The 15506-nt window shown below is 37.0% G+C and overlaps 1 protein-coding gene across 4 annotated transcripts in view; it reads right to left on the reverse strand.

Annotated features, from left to right (window-relative positions):
* The window catches only part of LOC110462741 (beta,beta-carotene 15,15'-dioxygenase-like), a 27899-nt gene extending 13328 nt beyond the window's left edge, over positions 1-14571 (reverse strand). The window contains exons 1-4 of one of the 4 annotated variants that reach the window (XM_021516873.1): positions 14346-14571; positions 5313-5417; positions 3666-3927; positions 2318-2459 (exon numbers count right to left, since the gene is read on the reverse strand). In XM_021516873.1, the coding sequence (XP_021372548.1) occupies positions 2318-2459; positions 3666-3927; positions 5313-5417; positions 14346-14400 (564 nt within the window). In that variant the 5' untranslated portion in view covers positions 14401-14571. Of the gene's footprint in view, positions 1-2317; positions 2460-3665; positions 3928-5312; positions 5418-7771; positions 7916-7963; positions 8118-9876; positions 12670-14345 lie in introns of those variants that run through there. The other 3 variants (XM_021516875.1, XM_021516872.1, XM_021516874.1) reach the window with 3 other exon arrangements.
* Positions 14572-15506: the final 935 nt, after the last annotated feature.

Here is a 15506-nt window from a genome sequence, read left to right on the forward strand (position 1 = left end):
TTTTAACATATTTGACCCCTGTGACCTTGAATATAAGGCAAGGTCATTTATTTGAACAAACTTGGAAGCCCTTAATTCAAGCATGTAACTGGCCAAATATCATCATCCTAGGCCTCTTGGTTATTCAGAAGAAGTTGTTTAAAGATTTTAACATATTTGACCCCTGTGACCTTGAAAATTGATGAAGGTCATTTATTTGAACAAACTTGGTAGCCCTTCATCCAAGCATGCTTCTGGCCAAATATCATCACCCTAGGCCTTTTGGTTACTGAGAAGAAGTTGTTTAAGTAAAAAGTTGATGCCGGACGGACGACGGACGCCGCACCATGCCATAAGCTCACTTGGCCCTTCGGGCCAGGTGAGCTAAAAATGTAGTGTTTTGCATACGATCTGTATACAAGTATGTCAACATAAACAACAGAGAAATGAATCAATTGCAACATTTAACAAGCAAATTCATGGAATTTATATCCCCCGCTTGCAGGACATATTGTAGGTTAACATAATTGAGGTTAGGTTTAAGCATGCGAGTATCGTGCTGTTGAGACATAATATATAGCTTGAAACTTGAAGAGAAAAAAAGCCCTATACCTCATTGATTATCTGTAAATATGAAAAAATCATATTGGTTGGCAAACTTAGCATGAGTCGGATGTGCATACGGAATTTGGTTGAAACATTTGAACAATATCTACAGCAATTATCACACAAAAACCAAAGAGTGCCCAAAATGGGTGGAAATACAGAGGAACACAAACATTGTTATCAAGTTTGAAGGAATTTGGCTAATATTTGCTAGAGTTATTCAGCGGAAACTGCAGATAATGACATTTTTTTGTTAATCAAGGGGCCATATCTCTGCTAAATGAAGTCTGATAAGTGGTTGTTAAACTTGGCCGAGCCCCTAATGCGCTGAACCCTGTTACTAAGTTTGAAGACAATCAGATAATATTTGAATGAGTTAATGAACAGAAACGGAAGAGAATGACGGTTTTCGTTATTCAAGGGGCCATAACTCCTCCAAATAAAATCCACTCAAAGTGGTCATCAAACTTGGCCGAGCCGTTAAGGCATTTAACCCTGTGACAAAGTTTGAAGAAATTTGGTTGACATTTGTTGTAGTTATTGCACGGAAACGAAGCACTGCAGTTAAAGACGTTTTTCGTTATTCAAAGTCCATAACTCCGCCAAATAAAAAAGTCCGCTGAAAGTCGTCATTGAACATGGCCGAGCCCTTGAGGCATCTAATCCTGTGACCAAGTTTGAAGAGAATCGGTTAATATTTCTTGTAGTTATTGCACAGAAACAAAGTCCGGCAGATAATGACGTTTTTCATTATTCAAGGGACCATAACTCCTCCAAATAAAATCCACTAAAAGTGGTCATCAGACGTGGCCGAGCCGTTAAGGCATTTAACCCTGTGACCAAGTTTGAAGAAATTCAGTTAACATTTGTTGTAGTTATTGCACAGAAATGAAGCATGAAAGACGACAGACAGACAGACCTAAATTAAAACAGTATCCCCCGTTTCGGTGAAAGTGGGGGGTAATTATTTACAAATATACAGTATATACTACATATGAAGGCCAACCTGACATTGGATAGCGCTAATTTATTAAGAATGTGTTTGCTTTAGATTGTAGCCGGCCGAGAGAAATTTCAGGACCGTAATGAACAGGTTGTTTTTACATGGATTGCTTTACTTTGTGAAACAACACTGGTTTTTCGGAATAGACAGGGTCCGGTTTATACAGGGTTTAACTACTATGATTATATCGAGAATATGCCAGGACCACAAATCACAGCCAGTTTAGACAGGGATCCAAGTTAGACAGGGGCCAGTTGCCTGTTTAGACAGGTGTTACTGTATATGAATCTGAGGGTTGTAATCAACACATGGTTCGGTTGTTATACATCATCCGTCTGTAAAATTTGGTAATCATTTTTATTTTGCTCTAAAATGAGTACAGAAGAGATTGACAGTTTTACAAACTCATGTATACCAAACAATACCCCTCCAAATGAAAGGTATACAGCTATATTTACATTTGCTCTGCACCTTTCCATTGCAATGCATTGAGAAGGCAAATGTTGTAACGTCATCAATTTCATTGTTGTCAGCACTTCGTTTGCTGTTCAGAGAAATGTTCAAAACAGGCTTTATTAAGTTTGTTGATATTATCAACATGATCAATTATGATCAATGTAATCAATGTTGATTACATTGCTACAATCAACAGCAATGTGTGTTATAGGACCATAACAACATTCATTGCTTAAATATGTGACCTGCTACTATCTGTATGAGGATCCTCACCTTACCAATCGTGTCCAGGTTGTCCGGGTCTATCTCGTTGAGGAAATTTGTCTCGGTGCTGGTAAACACCCGGTCTCTCAATGGCCACACAGTGATTGCAGTGTTATCTGTAGGCTTTCCTAGTTTGAAATGGGAGAAGAATCTACAATAAAATATACATGTATTATTTTCTTTTGTAACGCGTAATAAAACTAGAACTGTAATCCAAAGATTAACTGATACCCCCTGCTCCCATATAAACTAGAACTGTCAGCTAAAGGCTAGCTAAAAAAAACACTCCCATATAAACTACAACTGTAAGCTAAAGGCTAACTAAGTCAAAGTATTGCAAAGCAATCCATAGTCCCCTACCAGTAATGAATGAAAAATTAATACCTGGATGTACAACATTAGCGGGTTATCGTATCTGAAAACTTGCGTTAAAATTGGCCGGTAGATTTTGAGGATTAGTCTAGACAAGGATTTTTCAACAAAGGGCCATAATTCTGTATAAAAAAGGGTCAGAATGAAAAGATAAAAGTGAGGTGCACAACTATATGATCAACTGATTAAATGTATGCAGTTTAATTGAAATTGGTCCATTACAAATAATTGTCCAGACATATAACTTCTATGTATGGACATGTACAGACAGACAGACAAGCTTTTTCCAGTATGACACCCTTACTTCCATGCGGGGGTATGAAAACACAATTTCTAGTTGTGTACACTAATGTATTATATTAGAAGTACTATCCTAGGAGAAATAAATAAATTTTATACAATATCATTTCTTAAGAAAAATGAAAAAAAGTAAAAAAGAAAACCTTAAATATTTACATGTTAAATCAAAATTGAGGAAATGTATGCAATATTCACCCATTCTTCACTCATTTTCATTAGCCCAAAAAATGTATGAATTTTAATACCTCTCACTATCAGTTTTGTGCACCCGTTTGATATATTTGTACTGAGAATTTGTTTACTGCAGTTTTCATTTTCTCCTGTTCCTTTTCTGTAACGAGGGTCAAATTATCTTCGTACCCTGCTTACCCTATATAATAATTGTATGTGAAGGGTGTTTACACCAGGGGAATCTGGGTTTTAATGGTGAACGGTGAATATTTGACTGGGCAGAATTTATCCTTCATACCCTATATAATAATTATATGTGAAGGGTGTTTACACCAGGGGAATCTGGATTTTAATGTTGAACGGTGAATATTTGTCTTGGCAAAAGTTTTCCTTCATACAGTAATTTACTGCAGGTAAATACTTTTGTATACCTTTGTAAAATATATTTACATACTATTGGGATATTATTTCCGTGCACCAATATCATACAGGATAATGACATAAACTGTATTACCTTTGGAATATATTTTTACAAGGATCAGGATACTGAGCTATAGTCCCAAATTCTGAAACAACAATCCTATTAGCAGCCATGTTTTTCTTGTAGGAGTCACTCTGGATAAACTTCCGTGAGAATGTAGCCGTTCCATCTCTGACCTCGAACTTCTGTACGGCTCCCATGCCGTCAAACAGGTGCTTGAAGTTGTCCTGTCCAATCTGGAACATTGCCGGGCCGTTCCTGTAGAGGGCGCCATTCACCCAGGTAGGGATAGTGCCTGGTGATACAACAGCCAAGTGCTTATGTCATTAAAACACATTTGTTTAATCTTCGTAATACATGGTTTACATAAAGTGTCCAAAAATCATCAGAAATGGAAGTAATGTAGGTGTCTTTTCCCTACAAAAGGCTATTAAGCCATTCACCCCTGAAGAAACATTTGAACTCTTCCAATTCAATGGTTTGAATAGTTCATTATGAAACTTCAGGGGTGAATGAGTTAAGCTATTTCACTATCTAACAAACCTCACAAACTTTTTACAAGCATTACAACTTAGTCCATCTATGCAACAAACATTTCGCCACACTCTCACAAACATCACGCAACTCTGTCCATTTTTTCCCAGAAGTCACAAAGTCCAGTCTGTCATTAATTTCAAAGTTTTACTTTCTACACAAACTATGTACGTATTTAGCAAGTCGCAATATTTCAAGACCGACTGGTCCCTTTGTCAAGCTAGGACATAGCTTGACAAAGGGACCAGTTGATCTTCACAAAGGGACCATTCAGTCTTGAAACGTTGCGACACGTTTAATAAGTAAATTGTTTGTGAAGAAAGTTAAACTTTGATATTTCATATTTCCAAACTGATGAATCTTATTGAAGCCAGTCTGTCATTAACGGCCAGAATTGATACCAAGGTTAATGGTAAAGATTAGTAATGTGGTGTTGGTTCTGAAAGCGATTTGCACTACATTTTGTATGATGTAAGCGACAACTACCAGTATATGTTAACATACATACTGTACATAGGGAACTTTTTTGCCACAGGTTAACTTTTATCTTTTCTGCTCTCCACAATCAGTGGTGGTTCTACCTAAATTTTACAGCAGCCTGTACCAACTTTGGTACACCGAATTTGGGAAAGTATAGCATAATTCGCACTGAAATTGGGACGATTATCCTCATTTTTTATTTATTTTGGTAAAATAGAAGATTTTGTTTTGCTAGAGGATGCAGTCTGTATTCAGCTGTAAAAATCAGCAAAAAAGTTCACTGATAATGAAGGCCAATTAATCTTTAGAGAGAACATAAGCAATTAACGTAGTAATAAAATACGAAAACACTTTTTTAATGGCTGAATACATATTTTACTAGCGTAGGACAAAATTTTGACAGAGACAAAGTTTCACAATTACACAGTAAATTTATCAGTTTTAGTATTCCACTTAACAAAATCACAGATCTAAGTCTGTGCCAACAAACTATATATACATAAATACAAATAGACTTTCTACATAAATACAATATACCAAGAACATGCATATCTTGTTGTTTATATTGTATTGTACATGCACTGAAGTTAACTTGATTCACCTGTAAGTTAACACTTGACTCACCTGTAAGTTAACTTGACTCACCTGTAAGTTAACTTGACTCACCTGTAACGATGCCTTCTGTAGCGGGTACCTCATCTTTTACGCCCTCGTACAGTCTGTGCATTTTCGAAGGTACAGTCGTTCCTAACGCCCTTTTCGTGAGAGGCACTAAAAACGAAAGGTTTTATGACTAAAAATTGTTCAAACCAAATCGATTAGTCAAACTTACTCAAAGGGACCATGAAAGCCACTGAGATCAAAGGAAATTAAACATAAAGAAATTTAGTGCATATGTACATATCAATTAACTACCATGGAAATTTGATATAGCCAAGTGAAATATAAACATGTTCTAATAAGCAATAAACCTTGATATACGGGTCAATAATTTATATAATATCATTAAGCTGTTTTACCTGCCAGCACCACAGTTCCACTTCAATGATAACTGGGGAATAAACATTTGTAAAATACCTATACTATGCCCCGATTCTTGCTTTAATGGAAAAGGAGATAAACTCAGTCTTAAAAATTGGTGAAATAGAAATTATTAGTTACATGACCTACATCTGATATATACTGCTAGGTACTTCTCAAGATTCATCCGCTTATGAAGCTTGAAAGCCGTTTGACTAGTAGTGCATGTATTGGAATTATGGGGTTTAATACATGAAAGACAAGTCAAAGTCAGTGAAGTAGAAAATTTAGATCACAATGACCTACATTTGATTGCTATAGTATTCCTTAAGATGATTTATGAAATAATGTTCTATATATACCGCAGTACTGAGAGGTATTCCAAATTGAAAAAAAAAAAAAGAGCTCTTAGGCGGAACTTTTCTTCACAAGCTCTTCACAATTAAAACTTAGCCGTACACCAGTACCATTTACCTTAAAATTGATTTACAATACCTGTAGCACAAAGACAATTATAGTCTTCTTACATCATAAGCAGACTTAAAACCAATCAATCAACCAATCAAAATACATTATAAATTAAAACTCTTATTATGTAGATTTCACAATGAGTGGCTTTTGTTTATCATAGGGTTGTATTTAATTAGACAGGTAACTGGTTACTCGGTCAGAAGTCCCAAGAACTACTGGTGGCAAAATTTAAAAACCAAATAGTTAGACATTTAAATTATCATGCTTACAAGAATATACATGTATGTGTATTGGAAATATGTGTTGAATATTATTTTGGTAAAAATAAACTGAGTTTGCTGTTGTTCAGTCTTTATTATCAAGTTGACAAATTAACTGGTTACTCGGGCGGAATATTTTATGAGTAATTGATGACTAAAACTGACTGGTTCTACAACCCTAATTTAATTACCAATTAAATATTGAGATTAGTCGGATAAATGTGACAAACAAATTTCACCAGCTGTGGAATATCTTTCTACCAAACCCATTAAATGTTTTCTGTCATACTAAACTAGAGAACCAAAACATTTGATTTCCCTTTCAGCAATCCTCGCTTTTGACATAGCAGATTTGCATTTATAACATCATGTACATGTTGGCAATCATGATCATAGTTGTACATGTTACATCATATTTGAAGGTTTTGAGGTCAAACTACCTGGTAGCGAGCACCTAACACAGGTGTGTGTTATACTCACAAATAGTTAATGGTTCCACTTATTAGTAACCCATTGCCTCAGCCTGATATAATAAAGGTGGGCTCCCACATAGCTTTTGACATTGTGACATCATCATTATTCTCGTTTTAAATGTGATCGTGTTATTTAAAAAAGAATGAGTTTATTTGGAAGACCTTAAGCAAATTATAGTCATCAATTTATAATGAACAGGTATACGTATGACAGTATGATATAGAAGGATTGGTGAACAATCTGCTATATAATTAAAAATATGAAACATTGGCGAAATTGATGTAAGAGAAAGCAATTGAATTGATGTCAGATGAAAAGTGAAAGAATGAAAGACAGACTGTTGAGGACAAGGTGTTATTGTGGGAGAATGTAGGAATGGGGGTGTTGATGATGAAAGGACAGGTATCAAACTTTAGAGAACAAGGGAGAATTGCATCATTAGATATAGTTGATAGTACAGACTGAAGCCTGGGAACCTTCATGGGTAAGTGGACATTTGACCACCTGATAGCTGTCCATCTCATGAGGATAAGTCCCACCCTTATAAAATAGTTGACAAATAGAAATGTTAGTTATAGTCAATTTGCATGTTAGATACTTTCTTATTTTTTATGTAAAATGGATATATATAGAGAGTTGATGCTCAGAGAGAACAGACTGGAGAGATTAAACTAAAGAAACATGGAAATAGATGTAACGAGCTGGAAGTAATGAGAAACAATAAACATTGAACTAGAATTGAACTTGAGCTAATTTATCATTCCCAAGACTGTGCAGGACAGACGGTCACACAGGTAAAAGTTCATTACACTACACACTATGTACATATTACAACAAATATAAAGTGTTCACAAAATATATATTACTGTAAGTATTTTTTTAAACTGATGAGATATATACCTGTATTTGGTTTATGTCTCCTACACTATACACAGCTGGTTATAATCACTTCTAGGAAAGCACAAACATAGTAGCAACTGCTAATAATAGACAGTAACAAGTAAAACCCTGACTTTGTGTAGATATCATACACTGTAAAGTGACAGCAACACGGACGATGCCGCAGTGGAGTCATACATTACCATACATTACCATTTATCAATGTCACCAGTATTTTACCACCTTGGACAGAACAATGGAAACTGTCCATTGTCCGTCAGCTTCATATATATATATACACCAACTCCCATATTTTACCTGTGTTTTCACTGGTGTGATCTGTTACCTATAGCCCACTTTTACCTGATGTCTTGGCATGTAAGCATGGAATACCATATATAACATATCAAAATGTAGATAATGTTTTGCATAAATATATGTTTGATATAATGAATATTAATACATTTTTGTAATAGTGAGCCATCTGGAACATACATATATATGCATGTGTAATTTACATGAAATAATAATTAGAATCAAACAAGATTAAAGCATGATGTGTATTGTTCAATTAAATCCTATGGATGGAGGATGTGTTATTCCAAGTAAAGTCATTCTTTATGAAATAACACCATCACATTTAAAATGAGAACAATGGAGGAAATCACAATCAACTGTGATTTGTCATAAAATAAATATTTCCATTGTAAATCCCTAACAAGATAATCTATATAAACTAATAATACATATTTTCTGTTTTTTCTTGATTCTTATTGGCTAATCCTTAGTCTCGGGTTCACCCATATATAGCATATCTACCCAATCAGAACATGTTTCCGTTTGTTTCATAAAAAATGAAAGGGTCAACGCAGATGAAATTAAACTATCTTTGGTGTTTTGAACATAAAATCATAAATATTTACCTCTACTGTAATGTCACTTACAATTCCTATATTTTAACAAATTTTATTTTCTAAATTGAAACATTCATTTATATTTGTACATTCTGATACACACTTAATTAGTGACTTATTAGATACGCCCTATCGCAAGGAGGCAAATACACCAACATCCTCTCCAGCGCACATAAACACATGCACGCATACATACACATATGGAGGTACGTCCTAAGTCACATTATAGCAGTTAATTGGATGTTAAACAAAATATAACCAAACCTAATATACATGATCTACCATTGTGAACAGTTCATGCCTTAAAATCCTGACAGTTGGTGAAGTCACAATCATAATGAACCATAAATATGTACAAGTTCACTTATTTATATCAACAAGTGATCTTATCTTCAAATTGATAACCCCTAAGTTGCCTAAATACAACGTGCGTTTGACTCAGGTGAGACGACACCAACCAGTAATTCAACAGAGTTACCTCCTGTCTCTGTCAGTATGTGTTTGTGTATCTTATACAGACATGTATACATGTATATGTCACTTTCTGTGTTCTGTATATATGCTTGTCATGAGAGATCACTCTCCAAATATGTATGTAATATTATGTATTATATTTATGTATACCTATGAGTCATAAGGCCCCCGGAATAAACTTGAATTGAACAGGTGTGTAGATAAGAGATGATAGGTTTTGTTAGCGATAGAACAAAAGGTGTGAAGAAGAGCAATAAAAACCTGTAATGATGTCAAGTGTTGTACTATAAACATTATGTAGAAAGTTTAATGTACCGGCAAGGCCATCCACCCCAGAGTTTTTGCCCTCTCATCTTTACTGAACAATTGCATTCTTACACTTCAAATGTCTTACCGTAATTATCACACTGATCCCAATACATCTCCAGCACACACGCAGGCATACACACATAGATATGAGCCAGGTGGCAGAGGACTAATAGTTAGCGCCTGATAAGGCAGCTCCTATAAATTCCTCAAAATTGTATTGATTAATGTATATGTTAATTGTATTGATTGTGTAATTTGTATATCTCTTAACTGTAATGCGATTTAGAGTGGCTTATTCTAGCTAGATAGGACACTATATCAAATGTTGTATATTTGGTCTTGAGATAGAGACTTGGAAATTAGGTAGCAAGTTCAACCCACGCCTGTATCATCTAGAAATAGAGGCTTTAACATCATGATCAGTTATACCAGGTAATTATCATCTGGAGATAGCCAAGAAGCATAGACATCAGTCAACATCCATCTGTAAATCTGAACGCTGGGACATCGGTCAACATCTATCTGTAAATCTGAACGCTGGGACATCGGTCAACCTCCATCTGTAAATCTGAACGCTGGGACATCGGCCAACAGCCATCTGCAAATCTGAACGCTGGGACATCGGTCAACATCTATCTGTAAATCTAAACGCTGGGACATCGGTCAACATCCATCTGTCCATCTGAACGCTGGGACATCGGCCAACAGCCATCTGCAAATCTGAACGCTGGGACATCGGTCAACATCTATCTGTAAATCTGAACACTGGGACATCGGTCAACATCCATCTGTAAATCTAAATGCTGGGACATCGGTCAACATCTATCTGTAAATCTGAACGCTGGGACATCGGTCAACATCCATCTGTAAATCTAAACGCTAGGACATCGGTCAACATCTATCTGTAAATCTAAACGCTAGGACATCGGTCAACATCCATCTGTAAATCTAAACGCTGAACATCTGTCAACATCCATCTGTAAATCTAAACGCTAGGACATCGGTCAACATCCATCTGTAAATCTAAATGCTGGGACATCGGCCAACATCCATCTGTAAATCTAAACGCTGGGACATCGGTCAACATCTATCTGTAAATCTAAACGCTGGGACATCGGTCAACATCCATCTGTAAATCTAAACGCTGGGACATCGGTCAACATCCATCTGTAAATCTAAACGCTGGGACATCGGTCAACATCCATCTGTAAATCTAAACGCTGGGACATCGGTCAACATCCATCTGTAAATCTAAACGCTGGGACATCGGTCAACATCCATCTGTAAATCTAAACGCTGGGACATCGGTCAACATCCATCTGTAAATCTAAACGCTGGGACATCGGTCAACATCCATCTGTAAATCTAAACGCTGGGACATCGGTCAACATCCATCTGTAAATCTAAACGCTGGGACATCGGTCAACATCCATCTGTAAATCTAAACGCTGGGACATCGGTCAACATCCATCTGTAAATCTAAACGCTGGGACATCGGTCAACATCCATCTGTAAATCTAAACGCTGGGACATCGGTCAACATCCATCTGTAAATCTAAACGCTGGGACATCGGTCAACATCCATCTGTAAATCTAAACGCTGGGACATCGGTCAACATCCATCTGTAAATCTAAACGCTGGGACATCGGTCAACATCCATCTGTAAATCTAAACGCTGGGACATCGGTCAACATCCATCTGTAAATCTAAACGCTGGGACATCGGTCAACATCCATCTGTAAATCTAAACGCTGGGACATCGGTCAACATCCATCTGTAAATCTAAACGCTGGGACATCGGTCAACATCCATCTGTAAATCTAAACGCTGGGACATCGGTCAACATCCATCTGTAAATCTAAACGCTGGGACATCGGTCAACATCCATCTGTAAATCTAAACGCTGGGACATCGGTCAACATCCATCTGTAAATCTAAACGCTGGGACATCGGTCAACATCCATCTGTAAATCTAAACGCTGGGACATCGGTCAACATCCATCTGTAAATCTAAACGCTGGGACATCGGTCAACATCCATCTGTAAATCTAAACGCTGGGACATCGGTCAACATCCATCTGTAAATCTAAACGCTGGGACATCGGTCAACATCCATCTGTAAATCTAAACGCTGGGACATCGGTCAACATCCATCTGTAAATCTAAACGCTGGGACATCGGTCAACATCCATCTGTAAATCTAAACGCTGGGACATCGGTCAACATCCATCTGTAAATCTAAACGCTGGGACATCGGTCAACATCCATCTGTAAATCTAAACGCTGGGACATCGGTCAACATCCATCTGTAAATCTAAACGCTGGGACATCGGTCAACATCCATCTGTAAATCTAAACGCTGGGACATCGGTCAACATCCATCTGTAAATCTAAACGCTGGGACATCGGTCAACATCCATCTGTAAATCTAAACGCTGGGACATCGGTCAACATCCATCTGTAAATCTAAACGCTGGGACATCGGTCAACATCCATCTGTAAATCTAAACGCTGGGACATCGGTCAACATCCATCTGTAAATCTAAACGCTGGGACATCGGTCAACATCCATCTGTAAATCTAAACGCTGGGACATCGGTCAACATCCATCTGTAAATCTAAACGCTGGGACATCGGTCAACATCCATCTGTAAATCTAAACGCTGGGACATCGGTCAACATCCATCTGTAAATCTAAACGCTGGGACATCGGTCAACATCCATCTGTAAATCTAAACGCTGGGACATCGGTCAACATCCATCTGTAAATCTAAACGCTGGGACATCGGTCAACATCCATCTGTAAATCTAAACGCTGGGACATCGGTCAACATCCATCTGTAAATCTAAACGCTGGGACATCGGTCAACATCCATCTGTAAATCTAAATGCTGGGACATCGGTCAACATCCATCTGTAAATCTAAACGCTGGGACATCGGTCAACATCCATCTGTAAATCTAAACGCTGGGACATCGGTCAACATCCATCTGTAAATCTAAACTCTAGGACATCGGTCAACATCCATCTGTAAATCTAAATGCTGGGACATCGATCAACATCCATCTGTAAATCTAAACGCTGGGACATTGGTCGACATCCATCTGTAAATCTAAACGCTGGGACATCGGCCAACATCCATCTGTACATCTGAACGCTGGGACACCGGTCAACATCCATCTGTAAATCTGAACGCTGGGACATCGGTCAACATCCATCTGTAAATCTGAACGCTGGGACATTGGTCGACATTGATTGTAGCTTCTAATGTTTCTTGAAAAAGTAGCGAGGTACTTTTTGAATTCGACAATAGGAATATTCATCGCCGCTATGTACAAAATGTTCAGTGCATGCTGGCACTCGAACCAGAGTTCTTAGATTCATATTATTAGATGTAAGCCGAGGCTCTACAACAGAGCCAAATGACATTATCTATACAGATAGCCAAATCTAGAAAGGAGAGTAGACATCAATGTATAATGTAGGTATTTTACTTCTCTCCTTCCTTTTTTACAGGTCTTCTCCATATAGACCAACACAACCAAGCTAAATAAAGGGGTTAAATTTTCATCAAATGTTGACTTGTGCGCAGTTCAAAGAAAACGAATTAAATATTAAACAATTGGTGATGCAACCACAGAAAACAAGAAAATATGTTAACGCAAAGATTTACATGCCTCAACTATGGATTGAACAAGCAACCCCTCCCCCTCCCCCACCAACTTCCTATTTTGGCAGATACATGAAGGGTCTAGGGGTAAAGAGTACTCCTTCCCCTCAACCCCTCCAACCCCTGGCCTCTTTTGAGGTGAAAAATACAGCTTCTGAGGGGTTTTAACCACTACCACTCGTTCATATACTCCGCACAAGGCCTTGTTACCTTGTGACCTCCTTAACCCCAATTAAACCATGAGCAGTGAACCCCCAACCCCCGTCCTTTCATAAAATCAGCAAGCTATTAGATTTTTCCATTCGCTCCTGCGCTAGCATTGCAAGATGACTTTGACACAATTATATTATTACACCTCATCTCTATATAACAGCATTTCTGATTGGATTATATTAATCCAGAGACATATATCTGTAGTATAGCATGTCTCTGGATTGAGTACTGTGGCTTTTTATATGTCTCCGATTGATCATATGACGATAGGGAATAAATCATAGTCTTTCCCTTCCAGGCATCAGAAATCCCCATCATTTTTCCCTTACAAGCATGGCCATGGAGCACCTCAATCTAGCAAGACATACCACAACCATGTATACGTACCGAGATTTTGAATTAAAGTAGATGATATTATGGTGCCACATACACCTGATCCTCTGCAATTATGTTATTGTTCTATTTCAGTGCAACAAAGTATTGATTGAATGCCTAGATTAAGTTTGTTTTCTGCCCTCGTAAATCATGATTTATATTTAAGGAGGAAGGGCATTTGGTTTCCCTACAACATGGGCAATCAATGTACCTTATGTAGGTTTTTTAATCTTTAATATATATGTCTAGGCGTATATATAGCCACTTGTGTACTATATGTAAAACTACTTTGTGTTTAGCTATGGTTTGTTTAATACTACAACAAACTCATGCGTCACTAATTGATGTTGAACATACCATTCTTCAGTGTGTTTATTAACGCATGTTCATTTTGAAAGATTTGATATTATTGTTTGATTGCAATAATTTTTAGTCTAGGTAACTTTCATCTTTGATCATCGAAGCCATTGCCCTTTTAGTGTTTCTAATTCTTCGATAGTAAATAGACCAATGCTAATTGACCACAAGCATCTGGTTACCCTTTCACGTATACATTTTAAGGATATTTAGCATACAAGCGTTTGATAACGTTAAATAACGTATCAAACTTAAACTGGCAAAATAACAGACAATCTATACCTGTGAAGAGCAGCCTCTTCAGCCTCCGCGCACAAAGAAATGATGATGGCTTCATGGTTCAGGGGAAGTAAGTCTTAAAAACAATTCATAAGGTGACACACTATAATGTTGATTCTCAACGTTAGTCTGGGGTAACAGAAACGTCTCTGTCTTTGTCGCTTCGCTTATGAGGTCCGGCCAACTGGTCTGTTTACAATCAACCACCTGACCTTGCCGAAAATTATCCTATCAGCACATGTACAGGTACAGGTTCAATGACCCGTGAAGTCACCTGTTCTGCCGGAGCGGAGAGTAGGTTCGTCACCAACTCTTCGTCACTGTACCCAAATCGGAACACTTTTTAGATAAATATCAATGTTCTATCAGTTCCGATAATGTTTGTTAATTTTTCATAAAGAGATACTTTCCACTTTTCATTTCTATTACAATTTGATATTTCCGGCGCGTGGTCTATAAATAGAACGCGAATATTTATAATATAACTATTCTTAACTTCAAATTGCCCATGTAACGATAATCAGCAGCCAATAATTTTAAGCTTAATACAGTTTAATTGTCGTGAAAAGTATTGTCAAATGAAAACTGTATACATAATAGTACTTCTTTGCATTGAATCACAGTTTATTGGGCCGTTTTACCACAAGTGTCCCGATTTGGGTACAGTGACGGTAGCACAAACCTGTGGCAAACCAACAGGATTAAAATTAATGTAATAAACGATATTACAAGATAAGTTCAGTACTTCTGGAGAAGCTTTTATAGATTTTTTTGTAGATTTTTCTTCTACATTTAACCACGGACTAAACGATGTTGCATTATAACTTAATTCTGTGCAACGGATAAGATATTGTGTGTAAAATTAACTTAAGTATGTACATCATAATATAATATCTATACAATTAGGTATGTATTTCTTTAAACGTGTTGTAAATATAATTATATAATATGTGATAAAATGTTTACATACAGTTACAGCAGTAGTGTTTGGCGACTTTTGTTGAGTGTTTAATTGTAGTTCGATCCGTATCAGGCTATCTTGTTTGGATGCAAAACACAACAATTAAAGCTTAATTGAATTAAAACAAATTAAATAAGCTGCTATATTAGGACAAATGGAGGGAGAAAACAAACACCATCAAATGAATGATTATTGAATGGATC

This window comes from Mizuhopecten yessoensis, unplaced genomic scaffold (assembly GCF_002113885.1).
Source record: "Mizuhopecten yessoensis strain PY_sf001 unplaced genomic scaffold, ASM211388v2 scaffold10829, whole genome shotgun sequence".
In the NCBI taxonomy this organism is placed as follows: domain Eukaryota; kingdom Metazoa; phylum Mollusca; class Bivalvia; order Pectinida; family Pectinidae; genus Mizuhopecten; species Mizuhopecten yessoensis.